This window comes from Salmo salar, chromosome ssa18 (genome assembly GCF_905237065.1).
Source record: "Salmo salar chromosome ssa18, Ssal_v3.1, whole genome shotgun sequence".
Taxonomy (NCBI): domain Eukaryota; kingdom Metazoa; phylum Chordata; class Actinopteri; order Salmoniformes; family Salmonidae; genus Salmo; species Salmo salar.
The window spans coordinates 2,052,216-2,073,798 of NC_059459.1; the positions used below are offsets into that span (position 1 = coordinate 2,052,216).

The following is a 21,583-nucleotide window of genomic DNA, read 5'->3' on the forward strand; positions in this document are numbered from 1 at the left end:
GCACTTCCTATTGCTTCCACTAGATGTCACCAGCCTTTACAAAGTGTTTTGAGTCTTCTGGAGGGAGATCTGACCGAACAAGAGCCATGGAACGATGATGTCCCATTAGACACCTGGCGCGTGTTCATGTTGGGTACCCTCGTTCCAATACGTTATAAAAGAGTATGCATTCGTCCACCTTGAATATTATTCATGTTCTGGTTAAAAAAGGCCCTAATGATTTATGCTATACAACGTTTGACATGTTTGAACGAACGGAAATATATTTTTTCCCCTCGTTCATGACGAGAAGTCCGGCTGGCTTACATCATGTGCTAACGAGACAGAGATTTTTGGACATAAATGATGAGCTTTTTTGAACAAAACTACATTCGTTATGGACCTGTGATACCTGGAAGTGACATCTGATGAAGAGAATCAAAGGTAATGGATTATTTACATAGTATTTTCGATTTTAGATCTCCCCAACATGACGTCTAGTCTGTATCGCAAAGCGTATTTTTCTGGGCGCAGTGCTCAGATTATTGCAAAGTGTGATTTCCCAGTAAGGTTATTTTTAAATCTGGCAAGTTGATTGAGTTCAAGAGATGTAAATCTATAATTCTTTAAATGACAATATAATATTTTACCAATGTTTTCTAATTTTAATTATTTAATTTCTGACGCTGACTTGACTGCCGGTTATTGGAGGGAAACGATTTCCTCAACATCAATGCCATAGTAAAACGCTGTTTTTGGATATAAATATGAACTTGATAGAACTAAAAATGCATGCATTGTCTAACATAATGTCCTAGGAGTGTCATCTGATGGAGATTGTAAAAGGTTAGTGCATCATTTTAGCTGGTTTTATGGTTTTGGTGACCCTGTCTTTGACTTGACAAAACATTACACACAACTCTTGTAAATGTACTGTCCTAACATACTCTAAATGTATGCTTTCGCCGTAAAACCTTTTTGAAATCGTAAAACGTGGTTAGATTAAGGAGATGTTTATCTTTCAAATGGTGTAAAATAGTTGTATTTTTGAAAAATTTGAATTTTGACATTTATTTGGATTCAAATTTGCCGCTCTTGAAATGCAACTGCTGTTGATGGAGTGCACCACGGGTGGCACGCTAGCGTCCCACCTAGCCCCAAGAGGTTAAAGTATTTTCAAATACTTGGGTTAAATGCATTGGAATGTATGTGTGTGTGTGTGTGTGCAGTGGTGGAAAAAGTACCCAATTGTCATACTTGAGTAAAGGTAAAGATACCTTCATAGAAAACAACTCAAGTAAAAGTGAAAGTCACCCAGTAAAATACTACTTCGGGTGGCAGGTAGCCTAGTGGTTAGAGCGTTGGGCCAGTAACTGAAAGGTTGCTAGATCAAATCGCTGAGCTGACAAGGTAAAAATCTGTCGTTCTGCCCCTGAACAAGGCAGTTAACCCACTGTTCCCTGGTAGGCCATCATTGTAAATAAGAATGTGTTCTTAACTGACGTGCCTATTTAAATAATGGTCAAATTAAAAAAGAATTTGGTTTTAAGTCAAAAGTAAATGTAATTGCAAAACTATACTTAAGTACCAAAGTAAAAGTATAAATCATTTCAAATTCCTTATATTAAGCAAACCAGATGGTACCATTTTATTTATGGATAGCCAGGGGCACATTTTACAAATTATGCATGTGTGTTTAGTGAGTCCACCAGATCAGAGGCAGTTGAGATGTTCTCTTGATAAGTGCGTGAATTGGACCATTTTGCTGTCCTGCTAAGCATGTAATGAGTACTTTTGGGTGTATGGAGTAAAAAGTACATAATTTTCATTAGGATGTAGTGAAGTAAAAGTTGTAAAACATATAAATAGTAAAGTACAGATACCTCACAAAACAAGCTAAGTCGTACTTTATAGTATTTGTACTTAAATACTTTACACCACTGTGTGTGTGTGTGTGTGTGTGTGTGTGTGTGTGTGTGTGTGTGTGTGTGTGTGTGTGTGTGTGTGTGTGTGTGTGTGTGTGTGTGTGTGCGTGCATAGTGGGTATAGAAAGTCACCACTCCTTTCAAAATGTTAAACTTTTGTTGCCTTTCAGCCAAGAATTGAAAACACTTAAATCAGACTTTTTCCCAGCTTTATTTATACACAGTTACCCACAATATCGAAGTGGGAAAAAAAATCTAAAGAACTTTCATTACAATTAAAACAGTAAAATACCCTATTTGGACAAGTGAACACCCCCTGAGTTATTAAGAAAATGTTGCTTGAATTACAGTCATTACACTCTTTGAACATGTCTCTACTAACCTTGCACACCTAGACTGCAATATTTGCCCATTCTTCCTTGCAGAAGTGTTCAAGCTCAGTCAAATTGCATAGTGACTGCGAAAGGACTGGGCTCTGACTAGGCCACTCAAGGACATTCACCTTCTTGTACTTCAGCCACTGTACGGTTGCTTTGGCGGTGTGCTTTGGGTCATTGTCATGTTGAAACATGAACCATCTTCCCATTTTCAACATCCTGGCAGAGGGCTGCAGGTTCTCCTCAAAAATCTGTTGGTATTTTGCACTGTCCATTTTCCCTTCTATCCTGACAAGTGCTCCTGTCCCTGCTGAAGAGAAACACCCCCACAACAGGATGCTGCCACCGCCATGCTTTACTGTAGGCATGGTGTTCTTTGGGTGGAAAGATGTATCGTTTTGCATTCAGGCCAAAAAGTTTAAATTTAAGTCATTTAACTTACAAATTGGTGCATTCACCTTATGATATCCAGTGGAACAACCACTTTACAATAGTGCATCTAAATCTTTTTGGGGGGGGGGGGGGGTAGAAGGATTACTTTATCCTATCCCAGGTATTCCTTAAAGAGGTGGGGTTTCAGGTGTCTCCGGAAGGTGGTGATTGACTCCGCTGTCCTGGCGTCGTGAAGGAGCTCATCTAACCACAGCACATTTTGCCACTTGGCCTCGGAATCTACAAGGTCATTTTTGGCAAAGCTCAGATGAGACCCGATGTGGATTTTTTTGAGGAGTGTTTTTTTTTCTTGCCACCCTCCCATAGAGGCCAGATTTGTGGAGCGCTTGTGATATTGTGGTCACATGCACTAGTCTTTACCATAAAGGCCTGAAGCTTCTTCAAAGTCACCATTGGCTTCTTGGTACCCTCTCTGATCACTCTCCTCCTTGCGCGGTCATTTAGTTTGGAGGGACGGCCTGATCTATGCATGGTCTGGGTGGTGCCATACACCTTCCACTTCTTAATAATGGTCTTAACTGTGCTCTGAGGGATAGACAAAGCCTTTGAAATATGTTTATATCCATCCCCTGACCTGTGCCTTTCCACAACTTTTGAAAGTACCTTCCCACCCATAATGGATTCTTTGCTTTGAATTGCACTACTAAGCAGTGGAGTCCTCCATGAACAGCTGCCTATTTTTGAACTAATCAAAGTCACTACAATTGATCACAGATGGAAGCCAATTAGCTTGATTTGTGATCTGGAAGGTGGTTGGTTATACTTCATCCAGTTTGCAATTGCTATTCTAAGGGGGGGGGGGTTCACTTATCCAAATAGGCTATTTTACTGTGTTACTTGTCATTTTTTTTCACTTGAATATTGTTTGTTAGTGTGTGTAAATAAAGTCACATTTTATGTGTTTTCATTTCAGGCTGTAAAGCAACAAAAGGTGAACATTTTGAAAGGGGGTGGTGACTTTCTATACCCACTCTATGTGCATACCTGTGTGTGTGTGTGCACGCGCATGGACATTTTTGTATAGGTTTATACATTTAAAAATGTTTATATTACAAATTTCAGAAGCCTTTTTAAACTTCAAATCAAATTGCATTGCAGGAAAGTTCTGATGCAACAGGGTGATCAAATTAAGATCATGCATCTATCTGTGTGTGTGTGTGTGTGTGTTTCAGCCTGCCTGGGTACCTGCAGGATGCTGGTTCCTATTGGGACATTCTCTAGTATGCTGGTCTCGTAGCTGTTCTGGAGGAAGATGGGTCTGTTGTCGTTCACATCCAGTACTTTTACAAACACTGTGGCTGTGCCTGTCCTCCTGCTGCCTGATGGACCATTGTCTGAGGGACACACACATTCACACATTACAACACTGTGTGTATTTGTCTGTCAGTTTCTGAGAAACTGGGCCAGTGAACATATTTGTATGTTTTTTTTTTATGACACAACTACATGTTTATATTACATTTCAATAATTACACTCAGTGCATTCGTTGGTTGCATTTCAACTAAAGTAAGTCAAGATCTTTGCAAATAAAACCAACTGTACAATCTAATCATTAAAATCATACAACAGAAACCAATCCCTTCAATCCCTTCTGAGGCAATGACATGTGTACTCTCTTCTTCTCTCAATCTCTCTTCTTCTCTCCCCCTCTTCTTCTCTCCCCCCTCTCTCTCTTCCACTCTCCATGCCTAAATTAGTATATAAAACATTAAGAACACCTGCTATTTCTATGACATAGACTGACCATGTGTATGCTATGGTCCCTTATTGATATCACGTGTTAAATCCACTTCAATCAGCGTAGATGAAGTGGATGAGATAGGTTAAAGAAGGATTTTCAAGCCTTGAGGGTGAATGGGCAAGACAAAATATTTAAGTGCCTTTGAACTGGGTATGGTAGTAGGTACCAGGCGCACCGGTTTGTGTCAAGAATTGCAACAGCTCAACAGTTTCCTGTGTGTATCAATAATTGCCCACCACCCAGATGACATCCAGCCAACTTGACACAACTGTGGGAAGCATTGGAGTCAATATTAGGAAGGTGTTTCTAATGTTTCGTATACTCGGTGTATACACACAGTGGGGTGTCTGAACAGCCCTATCATCACACACAGAGACACCCCAGAACAACTCAGATGTACTTAAAAGTTTCAAGAAAAACAACAACAGGAAATCTCAAACCTTGTTTGCATCCCAAATGGCAGCCTATTCCTTACAAAGTTCACATCATTGAACCAGAGCCCTATGGGCCCTGGTGAAAAGTAGTGCAGTGCATAGGGAATAGTGTTGCATTTGGGTTGCAGACCTTATTGTTCTCTCTTTGATAAGATGATGAAAAGAAACTGAGACCACAGCACAACACTTTACATCACTGAAGACTTGCACGCATCCCTTCTCACTTTGTCACGACTTCCTCCGAAGTCGGTCCCTCTCCTTGTTCGGGCGACGTTCGGCGGTTGACGTCACCGGTCTTCTAGCCATCGCCGATCCACCTTTCATTTTCCATTTGTTTTGTCTTGTCTTCCCACACACCTGGTTTCAATTCCATCAATTACATGTTGTGTATCTAACCCTCTGTTCCCCCCATGTCCTTGTCCGGTATTGTTTATTGTAAGTGCTTGTGCACGTTATGTCTGGTGTGCGTCGGGTTTTGTACCCATTTATTGATTGTTCTGTTTTCCAGTGGTTTTTATTATTAAACTGCGCCGTTGGAAACACAATTTTTGCTCTCCTGCGTCTGACTTCTCTGCCGCCAGTACGCACCCCTTACACACTTCTCAATCTCACAGATGTATAAAAGGATTGTAGCTTTGAACCAAGTTATTTGAAGTTTGAAATCGTACAGAACATGTACACTGAAACAAGCCCAAAATTTAAGAGTAAAAAGAAAGATGAAGAAGAATAGTATTGGGCTAGGACTAAAAAATACTTTTATAAAGCTAGGACTCACCGATAGCCTCTATGACCAGTGTGTATGCAGCCAGTGTCTCTCTGTCCAGGGCAACCACAGTCCGGACCACACCATTTCTGAAGCCAACACTGAATTTACCATCCTGGTTACCACCTGCAGAACACAACACACAGATGGTGGAACATTACATGTAAATCTCGGGCTATTCACTTATACACACGAATGAACACACGTCTGCATGCACACACACACACTCTTAGAAAAAAAGTAAAATAATACAGGGTTCTTCGGTTTGTCCCAATAGGGGAACCCACCCTTTTTGGTGCTGGGTAGAATCCTTTGTAGAGGTTTCTATCTAGAACCCTCTACACACGGTTCTTCAAAGAACCCACTGTATATAGTTCTACCTAGAACCGTCTATTAAGGGTTCTATCAATAACCATTTTATAATCTAAAGGTTCTTCCTAGAACCCTCTATGAACAGTTCCACCAGCCTTAGTAGCCTTTAAAATTGTATGATTTATGACAATACATTACATAAATGAGACCTTTCTTTGAGGGCCTAGTTATATGTTAACACTGGTGTGTTAGGAAACTACTGGTTTACAGGCCACATCAGGCCTGCAAGTCACATTAAGCTGGCTTGCAAAGTGATGTGTATCCAACAAGTAGAATTGTTAATCACCCGCAACCTGCATTCAAAATGACTATTAGGTTAGGGAAGATTGAATACTGAGACTACCTCCATCATCTCAACAGGAACAACCATCTCAGTAACCGGTGCAATAAATCCAATTACTAACAGATTGGAGTAGTTTAGAAAATGGTATGTTATTTATCTTTGTGTAGCATAAAATGTATCAACCAATCAATGTAAAAACAACAGATATAACACTTCTCAAAATATCACTGCATTATAGCATGCTGGGAAATATTATTTATGGTTATTTGTAAAACCCTTCTTGCCTTCCAAAGAATTCTTCTTTCCTTCCAAAGAACCATCAAATAACCCTTTCTTCCAAAAACTATTCTTGGGATGTAAAAATGTCCTACTCCTTGTGTATGTGTGTACACTACATACACAAAGAGTAGGAAATTCACATAATACACCTCTACGTCTTGCCCAACCACTCTAGAAACACACACGTGTTGCCCAACCACTCACACACCACACACACCACACACACACACACACACACACACTCGCAGATGCACACATTTGTGGCTGCCATGGCTTTAGTTTGACCTCTGACCTGTGATGAAGTAGCTGAGCTCAGCGTTGAGGCCGGCGTCGTTGTCAAAGCAGTTGAGGTGAGCCACCACATGGTCCCTGGGGACGCTCTCCTGCAGGGACACATTGTACACTTTGGGGAAGAACGTGGGGGTCTCGTCGTTGGCATCTAGGACTGAGGGACATAGAGAGAGAAGACAGCCATACAGACAGACAGAAAGACAGACAGACAGACAGACAGACAAAGAGACTGAGTTTTCATGTTTTCATATTCATGAATCATGCTCAGTAGGTGTACAAGACAAGCAACACATTTAATAGATTTTCATTAGTCTCTCAGCGCTTCTAAAAGATCTGCTTCAGACCAGAAGGTTATACTCTGCAAATCTCTGTGAGACTTGAATCTGTCTTTACATGGTGTAAAGTTTCATAGCGTCTGAAAGTAGGTATGGTGTTCTAGGATCAGGTCCCCACTATCTTAGTTATTATGTTCTGAAAGGTAAAACTGATCCTAGATCAGCAGTTCTACTCTGAGATGCTTTATGAATATGGGCCCTGACTATTGCATACCTGTGATGGTGAGGGTGCTGGTGGAGGTGCGTGGGTTCTGCCCTTGGTCGTATCCCACAATCCTCAGGTGGTACAGGCCAATCTGCTCACGGTCCAGCGTTGCTGTGGAGTACAGCACGCCCGTGGTGCTGTTGAGATAGAAGTCAAGGCGTGGCATGCCCACCTGTAGCGCCATGGTAACCATACCATTCTCCTCCTCATCAGGGTCATCCACCTGGATCTGAGGGAGGAGAGGAGAGAGGGATTGAGGGAAAGGAATGGAGAGGGAGAGAAAGAGACAGGATGAAGGGAGAGGACAGGGAGGGAGAGGAGAGGAGAGGAGGAGAGAAAGAGGAGAGGAAGGGAGGAGAGAAGAGGAAAGGCGAGGTGCTAGGGTGAGAGGGGAGAAGAATAAGAGGTGTATGGATAGGAAACAGAGGGGAGATAGAGGGAGAGAGAGATGGAAGTGGTGTGGTGAGCAGAAGTGAGAGGAGGACATGACAGACAGATACAGAAACAAAGGAAATCTTCAATTAGCCTTCACACACACACGCTGTCATGATATCTGATTAATCCGCCACACTGGCATGTATTGATGACATATCATGGAATGAGGCCCGTCAGACTAAATCTGAGGATATCTTGTAATGGTGTGCTAACCTTGAACACAGAGGATCCACTAGGCAGGCCTTCTGGCACCTCGGCCACAAAGGGCAGGTTAAGGAAGGTGGGGTCGTTGTCATTCAGGTCCAGCAGGTTGACGTACACCGTGGTGCTGAATGAGGAATGCAGTGGAGGTCTGCCAACTGGAGGAGGCGCCAGAGGAACAAACACAGCATTTACAAGAGCACAAAACACCAATAAAAGTTTCACCATCAATATTAAAGTAGCAGGAACATTTTGGTGAAACAGTGTTATTGCTGAGACTCACATATAAACTGCCACTGTAATTTAGATACTGATGCTATAGGCTGACAGATTTACACACTCTTTAGCCCCAGACAGACACATATACACACAAATACATGAATAGACAGACCGGTGTCTCAGTCACAGCTAGCCAGCCAAACACACAGACAAATAGACATGTAGACCGGCCGACCGATCGACCAACCAATTGACCAACAAACAGACAGAGTTCTGGCCTAGGTTGGGACTCACTGTCAACAGCAGACACGATGATGGTCCTCATGAGCAGTGTGTCTTTGGGGTTGGAGCTCTCTCTGTCCAGCACAACCCCGCTGGTCCTGATCTTCCCTGTGCTGCTGTTGACGGTGTAGAATGGGTTCTCTGGGCTGATGCTGTACACCACTGTCCCATTGTCCCCATCATCTGGGTCTATCGCTAGCACCTGGGGGGATTTATGAGGGGGGTGAGGGAAGGGGAAGTGGGGAGAGGAGGGAGTGGAGGAGAGGTGGGGGTTGGGGGGAGAGGAGAGGAAGGAAGGAGGAGGCAGGGTGAGGAGGGGGTAATGAGTGAGAATAGATAGGAAGAGAGAAGAGAGGATAAGAAATAAGGAGTTAGGGGAGAGAGGAGGAATGAGTCTTAGGGGGCTTTCACACCAAAATGGTTTGGTACGGTTTTTCTGAACTCTGGTGCGTTTTCCCCCTTATTTCGGTTCGTTTGGACTGATGTGAACAATATATCCGCACTCAGGAGCACACTAAACAAAGCACCGTGGTTCGCCCAAAAACGATGGTCTCACCGTGGTGCGGTTCGCTGCCGGAGAGAACACAGTACAGACCAAACACAGGGTTGAAAATTATTATTGATTGTTTGACTGTAAGCGTGTGATGAAATGTACGCAGCATCATAACTTGAGATCTCTGAAACATTCTGTGAGTAGCAGCACATTGATGAGTGCATTCGATGCAGATTAGGGAAAAGGCAGAGGTGTATGTTTCATGATTAACTACTCATGGTGTGATTGTGGTAACGTACAAGAACTCAAGTCCTTTTGTTCACCCAACTTAGAATAACTCAATCACATACCTCCCAAGATAATTATCTTTGGTCATTGTCACAGCAGTGTATATCCCCCCTCAAGCAGCGGCGTAGCCACGGGTACACCTGGGTAGGCCCCCAGTTTGATCTCAGGCCTAGCCCAAAAAAGTTATTATTATTTGTATTTATTTTATTACATTTTTAAAAGAAATGCATGTGAGATGTATTTTCTATGGGTCATTTTAATATAATGTAACAAAGAAATAGTCCATGACAATCAAGTTGGCTTCTGACTATTGGTTACATTTAAAAAATATATATAATGCGGTGGTTTACCTGAACAACCTGGCAATGTCACGTGGATAAACATTGTAGCGCATAAGCTAGCAAGCTCTACCACGCTAGCTTACTCGAATTGACTCACCAGCTAAGGTAATTTTGTAGTTCTAGCACTGGCAAACCAAATTTCGATCACTAGGAGGGAGATGCCAAATCTATAGCCCGTGCTGTTGTGGCTTTCCTGGAGAAGTGTTAGGGACTGACAATGCCTCTGTTATGACAGGGATTAACGATGGGGTCCATAAAGTGCTGAAGGGGGAGTATGGTCTCAAATATCTGGTTCTTATTCGCTTGTTGTGCCACTCTCTGCAGCTTGCTCATTTGTAGTTCTAAACATATTTAGGGTGTTTTTTACTCACTTTTTGTCTCTCCCATGACAGTATTCCTCTCTCCTACAGCGTTGTTCACAATTACATTCACACGGCCAATTATGCAAAAGAGGTGATGACGTCATTTAGTGACTTCTAGTGACTTTTAGGACAGCCAATAGCTACTTTCCTTACTGAGGAGTTGGAAACACTGGCTGCGACGAAGGTCAGAGGGATGAAGCAGCTGAAATGGCTGAGGAGGAATGTCAAATGAGACGAAAGCGGGTTAACATTCGAGGTGTCACAACACGGATTCTGAATCAGATTGATGTGGAAATAACCCAGTCAAATCAGGATACCGATCACTTTAGTACATTGTTGGAATTGCTGTCAGCTAAGGAGGACAGCTTGTTTGAACTTGATTGTGGAATTTTACAGCTAACTTCGTTGGACTGACTCGAGGCGGAGATTCCATGCACGGAGGATTACAAAGAGAGTGTTATCATGCTGAAGAGCCGTGCACAATGAGTGATTAAGAAAAAACAGGACCTCAATCCACTACCAGCACAAGTGAGTGATGCTAACTCAAACAGATCACAGAGACAATCAGTAAGGCTACCAAATTTGATTATTGAGAAATTATATAGCAATGTCAGTATGTGGCAGGAGTTTTGGAGCCTGTATGAGACTAATATTCACAACAATGATTCACTGTGCAATAAAGAGAAGTTTACCTACACTACCGTTCAAAAGTTTGGCATCACTTAGAAATGTCCTTGTTTTTGAAATAAAAGCACATTTTTGTCCATTAAAATAACATGAAATTGATCAGAAATACAGTGTAGACATTGTTAATGTTGGAAATGACTATTGTAGCTGGAAACGACTGATTGTTTTTTATTTTTATTTTTATGGAATATCAACATAGGCATACAGAGGCCCATTAACAGCAACCATCACTCCTGTGTTCCAATGGCACGTTGTTAGCTAATCCAAGTTTATCATTTTAAAAGGCTAATTGATCATTAGAAAACCATTTAGCAGTTATCTTAGTACAGATGAAAACTGTTGTTCTGATTAAAGAAGCAATAAAACTGGCCTTCTTTAGACTAGTTGAGAATCTGGAGCATCAGCATTTGTGGGTTTGATTACAGGGTCAAAATGGCCAGAAACAAAGGACTTTATTCTGATACTCGTCAGTCTATTCTTGTTCTGAGAAATGAAGGCTATTCCATGCGAGAAATTGCCAAGAAACTGAAGATCTCGTCCAACGCTGTGTAGTACTCCCCTCACAGAACAGCACAAACTGGCACTAACCAGAATAGAAAGAGGAGTGGGAGGCCCCAGGTGCACAACTGAGCAAAAGGGCAAGTACATTAGAGTGTCTAGTTTGAGAAACAGACACCTCACAAGTCCTCAACTGGTGGCTTCATTAAATAGTACCCGCAAAACACCAGTCTCAACGTCAACAGTGAAGAGGCGACTCCGGGATGCTGGCCTTCTGGCGAAGAGATTACTTGCTGGCTCTAAAGTCAGCACACTGCTGTGACACACCACAGCCCACCCCACTGAAAGTGTGTGATGTTGCACTCATCGGAGAAGAAAACACACCCAGACAAACCTGTAAACTAGGGAAGTTTGAGGAACTGTTTCTAGGCCGAGATGGGTTATGTTCAGTTCATACTGCCTCAGGGACTTTGTTGAGAAGACCTATTCCAGTTAATACACTGCTTAGAGATTTAGATGAACACAGTTGTTCATCGGGGGAGGATGTTGTAACATTAATGGGTTACAGAGTTAATGTTTACAGTTAATTCATTAAGCTGTATCTAAATATTTTTTTACAGTACCAGTCAAGTTTGGACACACTTACTCATTCAAGGGTTTTTCATAATTTTTACTATTTTCTACATTGTAGAATAATGGCGAAGACATCAAAACTATGAAATAACACATATGGAATCATGTATTAACCAAAAAAGTGTTTAACCTCTCTAGGGTAGGGGGCAGTATTTGCATGGCCGGATAAAAGACGTACCCGATTTAATCTGGTTATTACTACTGCCCAGAAACTAGAATATGCATATAATTATTGGCTTTGGATAGAAAACACCCTAAAGTTTCTAAAACTGTTTGAATGGTGTCTGTGAGTATAACAGAACTCATATGGCAGGCAAAAACCTGAGAAGATTCCTTACAGGAAGTGCCCTCTCTGACCATTTCTTGGGCTTCTACACTCTCTTTATTGAAAACTGAGGATCTCTGCTGTAAGGTGATACTTCCTACGGCTCCCATGGGCTCTCAGAAGGCGGCAAAAAGCTGAATCGTGGCTTTGCAGGCTCTGGCTGAAAAAAAGTAGCGCGTTTGGATAGTGGCCAGTCACAGTACTATGAAACTCAGGCTCGTGCACGAGGGGATCCCATGCTTTTATTTTCTCTCTCTTTGTACGTATACACGCTTTCCCGGTCGGAATATTATCGCTTTTTTACGAGAAAAATTGCATAAAAATTGATTTTAAACAGCGGTTGACATGCTTCGAAGTACGGTAATGGAATATTTAGACATTTTTTGTCACGAAATGCGCCATGCTCGTGACCCTTATTTACACTTCGGATAGTGTCTTGAACGCACGAACAAAACGCCGCTATTTGGATATAACAATGGATTATTTGGGACCAAACCAACATTTGTTATTGAAGTAGCAGTCCTGGGAGTGCATTCTGACGAAGAACACCAAAGGTAATCAAACTTTTCTAATAGTAAATCGGAGTTTGGTCAGGGCTAAACTTGGTGGGTGTCTAAATAGCTAGCCGTGATGGCTGGGCTATCTACTCAGAATATTGCAAAATGTGCTTTCACCGAAAAGCTATTTTAAAATCGGACACCTCGATTGCACAAAGGAGTTTTGTATCTATAATTATTAAAATAATTGTTATGTTTTTTGTGAACGTTTATTGTGAGTAATTTAGTAATTTCAACGAATTTGAACGTCACATGCTAATGTAAAAAAGCTGGTTTTTGATATAAATATGAACTTGATTGAACAAAACATGCATGCATTGTATAACATAATGTCCTAGGTGTGTCATCTGATGAAGATCATCAAAGGTTAGTGCTGCATTTAGCTGTGGTTTTGTTTTTTGTGACATTATATGCTAGCTTGAAAAATGGGTGTCTGATTATTTCTGGCTGGGTACTCTGCTGACATTATCTAATGTTTTGCTTTCGCTGTAAAGCCTTTTTGAAATCGGACAGTGTGGTTAGATTAACGAGAGTCTTGTCTTTAAAATGCTGTAAAATAGTCGGATTTTTGAAAAATGGAAGTTTTCGGATTTTAGAGGAGTTTGTATTTCGCGCCACGCCCATCATTGGATATTGGAGCAGGTGTTCCGCTAGCGGAACGTCTAGATCTAAGAGGTTAACCTCTATGGGCTAGGTGGGACGCTTGCGTCCCACCTACGTAACAGCCACTGGCAGCCTGTGGCGCGATTTTCAAAACCTTAAAAATCCTATTACTTCAATTTCTCAAACATATGACTATTTTACAGCTATTTAAAGACAAGACTCTCGTTAATCTAACCACACTGTCCGATTTCAAAAAGGCTTTACAACGAAAGCAAAACATTAGATTATGTCAGCAGAGTACCAAGCCAGAAATAATCAGACACCCATTTTTCAAGCCAGCATATAATGTCACCAAAACCCAGAAGACAGCTAAATGCAGCACTCACCTTTGATGATCTTCATCAGATGACAACCCTAGGACATTATGTTATACAATACATGCATGTTTTGTTCAATCAAGTTCATATTTATATCAAAAACCAGCTTTTTACATTAGCATGTGACGTTCAGAACTAGCATACCCCCCGCAAACTTCCGGGGAATTCACTAACATTTTACTAAATTACTCACGATAAACGTTCACAAAAAGCATAACAATTATTTTAAGAATTATAGATACAGACCTCCTCTATGCACTCGATATGTCCGATTTTAAAATAGCTTTTTGGTGAAAGCACATTTTGCAATATTCTAAGTACATAGCCCAGGCATCACGGGCTCGCTATTTAGACACCCGGCAAGTTTAGCACTCACCATAATCATATTTACTATTATAAAAGTTTGATTACCTTTTGTTGTCTTCGTCAGAATGCACACCCAGGACTGCTACTTCAATAACAAATGTTGGTTTGGTCCAAAATAATCCATCGTTATATCCGAATAGCGGCGTTTTGTTCGTATGCGTTCCAGACACTATCCGAAATAGTAAAGAAGTGTCGCGCGCATGGCGCAATTCGTGACAATAAAATTTGAAATATTCCATTACCGTACTTCGAAGCATGTCAACCGCTGTTTAAAATCAATTTTTACGACATTTTTCTCGTAGAAAAGCGATAATATTCCGACAGGGAATCTCCTTTTCGGCAAACAGAGGAAAAAATCCCAAAGGCGGGGGCGGTCGGGTCACGCGCATAAGCCCAGTGTCCCTTGATCGGCCACTTGAGAAAGGCGATAATGTGTTTCAGCCTGGGGCTGGAATGACGACATTCTGTTTTTTCCCGGGCTCTGAGCGCCTATGGACGACGTGGGAAGTGTCACGTTAGAGCAGAGATCCTTAGTAAATGATAGAGATGGAAAACAAGTTCAAGAAATGGCCAGACAGGCCACTTCCTGTAAAGGAATCTCTCAGGTTTTGACCTGCCATTTGAGTTCTGTTATACTCACAGACACCATTCAAACAGTTTTAGAAAATTTAGGGTGTTTTCTATCCATATGTAATAAGTATATGCATATTCTAGTTACTGGGTAGGAGTGGTAACCAGATTAAATCGGGTATGTTTTTTATCCAGCCGTGTCAATACTGCCCCCTAGCCCTAACAGGTTAACTCAGTCATCGGCACGCCCCCAGGGACACAGACAGGATCAGGCGTCATGTGACAAGCCTGTTCTAGGTTCACCTATAAAACCCCCACCCTGATTTACATTGAATAGACCAGGCCTCCACTCCATTGCGAGTTGGCCAATAGGTTTGACCATCCAATTCCTCTACTGAAAGTGAACTATACCACGTGGTTAACTTTTAGACTATCGATACCGACAGAATAGAACAAGTCTTTGATATTAATTATTAGTCTGCAGCTAAGTAAATTATATAATTGAACGCGAAGACCAACGAAACATCCATTCTATGACGACATTAATGAATGTCGCTTTGAAAGATCCATTCTAACCGAGAGAGAGAGAACAGGACAAAACTCTCCAACAGAATGACTCTCCAACAAGGATCCCGACGACACACTGAGCGTAAATATATATTGATTGTAATTGTTCCCGAATGAGTGAGCGTTCATGTGCAAAGGATTAGCATATCAATTGTTAATATTAATGAACTCTGTGTGCCTCCTCAGCTGACCTTTTATGACCCTTTGTTTAACAAGACACTAGCCATGCTTGTTTAGCCAACTAGGGCACATTACTCTACCAATTCTTTGTGAATATAATTACTGTTTGTATGCTTTCTGTGAATTACTTAGTTTAATAAATAAATGATTTTAAGACAATTGATGTATGGATGACTGTAGTAAAGGCTGGATTCGTGCAGATACAACAATTTACGACGTTTGGAATGAGACTGGACCCGAGGTAAAATACACCATTTAAACCAGAAGATAATCGGCCTATACTATAATAGAATATAATATATAATGTTATAATATAGGAAAGTTATATTAGGAAAATTATAACTTTGTAATCTGAATATTTTCCTTGGTGCCCCGATCTCCTAGGTAATTACAATTAAACGATTAATTATTTTAGTCGCGTGATAATAATTACAGGGAGTTCATTGATAAACATGTCTTCAGTTTAATGGTACCCCAAAGACACGACAGGGCTTTGGTGACGAAACAGATTGCACTGTGATAGACTGCATCCAATTTGCTGAGTAGAGCCAAAGTCAAGGATCGGTAGGATAGTCAGTTTTACGAGTGTATGTTTGGCAGCATGAGTGAAGGATGCTTTGTTGCGAAATAGGAATCCGATTCTAGATTTAATTTTGGATTGGAGATGCTTAATGTGAGTCTGGAAGGAGAGTTTACAGTCTAACCAGACACCTAGGTATTTGTAATTGTCCACATAGTCTAAGTCAGAAAAGTCCAGAGTAGTGATGCTGGACGGGTGGGCAGGTGCGGGCAGCGATCGGTTGAAGAGCATGCATTTAGTTTTACTTTCATTTAAGAGCAGTTGGAGGCCATGAAGGAGAGGTGTTTGGCATTGAAGCTCGTCTGGAGGTTAGTTAAGTGTCCAAAGAAGGGCCAGAAGTACACAGAATGGTGTCGTCTGCATAGAGGTGGATCAGAGAATCACCAGCAGCAAGTGCGACATCATTGATGTATACAGAGAAAAGAGTCGACCTGAGTATTGAACCCTGTGGCACCCCCATAGAGACTGCCAGAGGTCCGGACAACAGGTCCTCCGATTTGATACACTGAACTCAGTCTGGGAAGTAGTTGGTGAACCAGGCGAGGAAACCAGATTGCATAGCGGAGAAGGTACGGTGGGATTCGAAATGTTCGGTGATCTGTTTGTTAACTTGGCTTTCAAAGACCTTAGAAAGGCATGGTAGGATAGATATAGGTCTGTAACAGTTTGGGTCTAGAGTGTCTCCCCTTTGAAGAGGGGGATGACCGCGGCAGCTTTCCAATCTTTGGGGATCTCAGACGATACGAAAGAGAGGTTAAACAGGCTAGTAATAGGGGTTGCAACAATTGCGGAGGAACATTTTAGGAAGAGAGGGTCCAGATTGTCTAGCCCGGCTGATTTGTAGGGGTCCAGATTTTGCAGTTCTTTCAGAACATCGGCTATCTGGATTTGGGTGAAGGAGAAATAGGGGAGGCTTGGGCAAGTTGCTGAGGGGGGTGCGGGGCTGTTGACCAGGGTAGGGGTAGCCAGGTGGAAAGCATGGCCAGCCGTAGAATAATGCTTGTTGAAATTCTCAATTATCGTGGATTTATCGGTGGTGACAGTGTTTCCGAAGTGAACGAATGGCTATATCTCTTCCTGGATCTACATTTTTTAGAATGGGACATGCTTATTTAAGATGGTGGGGAAAGCACTTTTAAAGAATAACCAGGCATCCTCTGCTGACGGAACGAGGTCAATATCCTTCCAGGATACCCGGGCCAGGTCGATTAGAAAGGCCTGCTCGCTGAAGTGTTTTAGGGAGCATTTGACATTGATGAGGGCTGGTCGTTTGACCGCAGACCCGTTACGGACACAGGCAATGAGGCAGTGATCGCTGAGATCATGGTTGAAGACAGCAGAGGTGTATTTGGAGGGCATGTTGGTTAGGCTGATATCTATGAGGGTGCCCGTATTTACGAATCTGGGGTTGTACCTGGTAGGTTCATTGATAATTTGTGTGAGATTGAGTGCATCTAGTTTAGAGCTCTGACAATAGATGGGGGGGTTATCAATTCACGTATGGTGTCCATGGCATAGCTGGGGGCAGAAGGTGGTCTATAGCAAGCGGCAACGGTGAGAGACTTGTTTCTGAAAAGGTGGATTTTTAGAAGTATAAGCTCAAATTGTTTGAGCACAGACCTGGATAGTATGACAAAACTCTGCAGGCTATCTCTGCAGGAGATTGCAACTCCGCCCCTTTGGCAGTTATATCTTGTTGGAAAATGTTATAGTTAGGGATGCAAATTTCTGGGTTTTTGTTGGCCTTCCTAAGCCAGGATTCAGACACGGCTCGGACATCCAGGTTGACAGTGTGCTAAAGCAGTGTATAAAACAAACTTAGAGAGGAGGCTTCTACTGGGATTCTCTGCCTGTAACCCTATTACAGGGGCTGAGTCACTGGCTTACTGGTGCTCTTCCATGCCGTCCCTAGGAGGGGTGGGTCACTTGAGTGGGTTGAGTCACTGACGTGGTCTTCCTGTCTGGGTTGGCGCCCCCCCCTTGGGTTGTGCCGTGGTGGAGATCTTTGTGGGCTATACTCGGCCTTGTCTCAGGATGGTAAGTTGGTGGTTGAAGATATCCCTCTAGTGGTGTGGAGGCTGTGCTTTGACAAAGTGGGTGGGGTTATATCCTGCCTGTTTGGCCCTGTCTGGGGATATCATCGGATGGGGCCACAGTGTCTCCTGACCCCTCCTGTCTCAGCCTCCAGTATTTATGCTGCAGTAGTTTATGTGTCGGGGGGCTAGGGTCAGTCTGTTATATCTGGCGTATTTCTCCTGTCTTATCCGGTGTCCTGTGTGAATTTAAGCATGCTTTCTCTAATTCGTTCTTTCTCTCTTTCATTCCCTCGGATGATCTGAGCCCTAGGACCATGCCTCAGGACTACCTGACATGATGACTCCTTGCTGTCCCCAGTCCACCTGGCTGTGCTGCTGCTCCAGTTTCAACTGTTCTGCCTGCAGCTATGGAAACCTGACCTGTTCACCGGATGTGCTACCTGTCCCAGACCTGCTATTTTCAACTCTCTAGAGACAGCAGGAGTGGTAGAGATACTCTCAATGATCGGCTATGAAAAGCCAACTGACATTTACTCTTGAGGTGCTGACTTGTTGCACCCTCAACAACTACTGTGATTATTATTATTTGACCATGCTGGTCATTTATGAACATTTGAACATCCTGGCCATGTTCTGTTATAATCTCCACCCGGCACAGCCAGAAGAGGACTGGCCACCCCTCATAGCCTGGTTCCTCTCTAGGTTTCTTCCTAGGTTTTGGCCTTTCTACGGAGTTTTTCCTAGCCACCGTGCTTCTACACCTGCATTGCTTGCTGTTTGGTGTTTTAGGCTGGGTTTCTGTACAGCACTTTGAGATATCAGCTGATGTAAGAGGGCTATATAAATACATTTGATTTGATTTGATTTACAGTTAACATGCATGAAACCAAGGCCTTTACAGTTACAGAAGTCAACAAATGAGAGCGCCTTTGTAATGGGAGTGGATCTAGGCACTGCAGGGCCTGGATTAACCTCTACATCACAAGAGGAACAGAGGAGGAATAGGATAAGGGTATGGCTAAAGGCAATAAGAACTGGTCGTCAAGTGCGTTCGGAACAGAGAGTAAAAGGAGCAGGTTTCTGGGCACGGAAGAATAGATTCAAGGCCTAATGAACAGACAAGGGTATCGTAGGATGTGAATACAGTGGAGGTAAACCTAGGCATTGAGTGATGATGAGAGAGGTATTGTCTCTAGAGACACCATTTAAACCAGGTGAGGTCACCGCATGTGTGGGAGGTGGAACAAAAGGGTTAGCTAAGGCATATTGAGCAGGGCTGGAGGCTCTACAGTGAAATAAGACAATAATCACTAACCAAAACAGCAATGGACAAGTCATATTGACATTAGGGAGAGGCATGCGTAGCCGAGTGATCATGGGGTCTAGTGAGTAGCTAGGCGGGCTGGAGACACGGCGATTCAGATAGCTAGCGGGCCGGGCTAGCAGGCTAGCAGAAGGGCCTTAGGGGGACGTCGCGACGGAAGAGTCAGTTGTAGCCCCCTCGGGCGGTTACGTCGGCAGACCAGTCATGATGGATAGCTAGTTAGCTGGCTAGCTTCTGTTGGGGGTTGCGGTTCTAAAGTAAAGAAAATAGCAGATCCATACCATATTGAGTGAGGCGCGTTGCAGGAGAGTATGTTGGAGTTGAGGTTTAAAAAATATATGCAAAGAAAATGCAAAGAAAAAAGATACATTCACGGGACAAGACAAGACGAAGACAAAGACACCTGACTGCTACGCCATCTTGGATTTAAACTTATAGTTATTCCATAGTTTGTACATCTCAATTGTCAGTAGAAACCCCATTTGTTTAAGCAAGTTGGCCATATCAGATATCAGCTTTTTAAAAAGGCAGTAAATTAGGCTGAATAATCTGTTTCGCTGCCAGAGAAGGCTCACTGATAGCCAGGTGTAGCAGTGGTAAGGCTTCACTCCATGGTGCTGAGAAGAAAGCTCTGCTGTAGGGACGCTTCATGTAGGCCTAACAGTTTGTGGGCACCGTTTGTCACCGTTATAGGGCAATTCATGTATTGTTTAGTGTTGTGTAGTGGCTTTGCTGGCATGCATAATGTATTATATATACTTTTTTGCTTCACAAAGATTTACATGCTAATATCGCCAATGCGTACATATTATTTTGAATTCATGTCTCAATGAAAATACAACTTCACCTTCAGATTAATTCCTTATTGGCCCTAGGCCATTCTGCTTGCATGATTAGTTTTCCTTGAAACATCACCACCATTCATCCAAACAAAACCATATTATTAATATACACTGCAGATTTGCTCAGCTTACATTTACAGTAAGGCAGTGCTGTATCATGAATACAGTCACAGATGATTTGTACAGAAACATGATGATATTCTTATGAAGGCTGAGTGATAATTCAGATGGATCTATTAGCAGGCATAGTGCACCTGTGACGGCCAATACAGTACGGCTTGGAACACTGCATATCCAAACAGCATTTAGAAAACCAATTACCTTTTTAAAAAAAAGGATTAACCTGTTAGGGCTAGGGGGCAGTATTGACACAGCCGGATAAAAAACGTACCTGATTTATTTGGTTACTACTCCTGCCCAGTAACTAGAATATGCATATAATTATTGACTTTGGATAGAAAACACCCTAAAGTTTCTAAAACTGTTTGAATGGTGTCTGTGAGTATAACAGAACTCATATGGCAGGCCAAAACCTGAGAAGATTTCCAGCAGGAAGTGGCCTGTCTGAGAAGTAGTGTTTAATCTTGGCTCTTTTTATTGAAGACTCAGGATCTGTGCAATAACGTGACACTTCCTACGTCTTCCATAGGCTCTCAAAGCCTGGGAAAAAGCTGAACGATATCGAGGCAGGCTCTGGCTGAAACACTTTATCGCTTTTGGCAAGTGGCCACTCAGAGTACTATGGGCTTAGGCGCGTGCCCGCGTCGACCGAGTGCTTTCTTTTCCTTTGTCTGTTTACCTAAACGCAGATTCCCGGTTGGAATATTATCGCTTTTTTTATGAGAAAAATGACATAAAAATTGATTTTAAACAGCGGTTGACATGCTTCGTAGTACGGTAATGGAATATTTAGAATTTTTTTGTCACGAATTGCGCCATGCTCGCCACCCTTATTTACCCTTTAGGATAGTGTCTTGAACGCACGAACAAAACGCCGCTATTTGGATATAACGATGGATTATTTTGGACCAAACCAACATTTGTTATTGAAGTAGAAGTCCTGGGAGTGCATTCTGACAAAGACAACAAAGGTAATAACATTTTTCTTATAGTAAATCTGACTTTGATGAGTGCTAAACTTGCTGGGTGTCTAAATAGCTAGCCCTGTTATCCCGGGCTATCTACTGAGAATATTGCAAAATGTGCTTTCACCGAAAAGCTATTTTAAAATCGGACATATCGAGTGCATAGAGGAGTTCTGTATCTATAATTCTTAAAATAATTGTTATGCTTTTTGTGAACGTTTATCGTGAGTAATTTAGTAAATTCACCGGCAGTGTTCGGTAGGAATGCTAGTCACATGCTAGTCACATGCTAAT

At 42.3% G+C, this 21,583-nt stretch overlaps 1 protein-coding gene across 1 annotated transcript in view; it reads right to left on the reverse strand.

Moving 5' to 3' along the window:
* cdh23 (cadherin-related 23) overlaps positions 1 to 21,583 on the reverse strand; it is an 834,383-nt gene that overhangs the window by 197,635 nt on the left and 615,165 nt on the right. Inside the window, exons 22-27 of the mRNA XM_045700638.1 lie at positions 8,588 to 8,777; positions 8,087 to 8,232; positions 7,448 to 7,667; positions 6,900 to 7,052; positions 5,686 to 5,799; positions 3,920 to 4,068 (exon numbers count right to left, since the gene is read on the reverse strand). Of these exons, the coding sequence (XP_045556594.1) occupies positions 3,920 to 4,068; positions 5,686 to 5,799; positions 6,900 to 7,052; positions 7,448 to 7,667; positions 8,087 to 8,232; positions 8,588 to 8,777 (972 nt within the window). The remainder of the gene's footprint in view (positions 1 to 3,919; positions 4,069 to 5,685; positions 5,800 to 6,899; positions 7,053 to 7,447; positions 7,668 to 8,086; positions 8,233 to 8,587; positions 8,778 to 21,583) is intronic.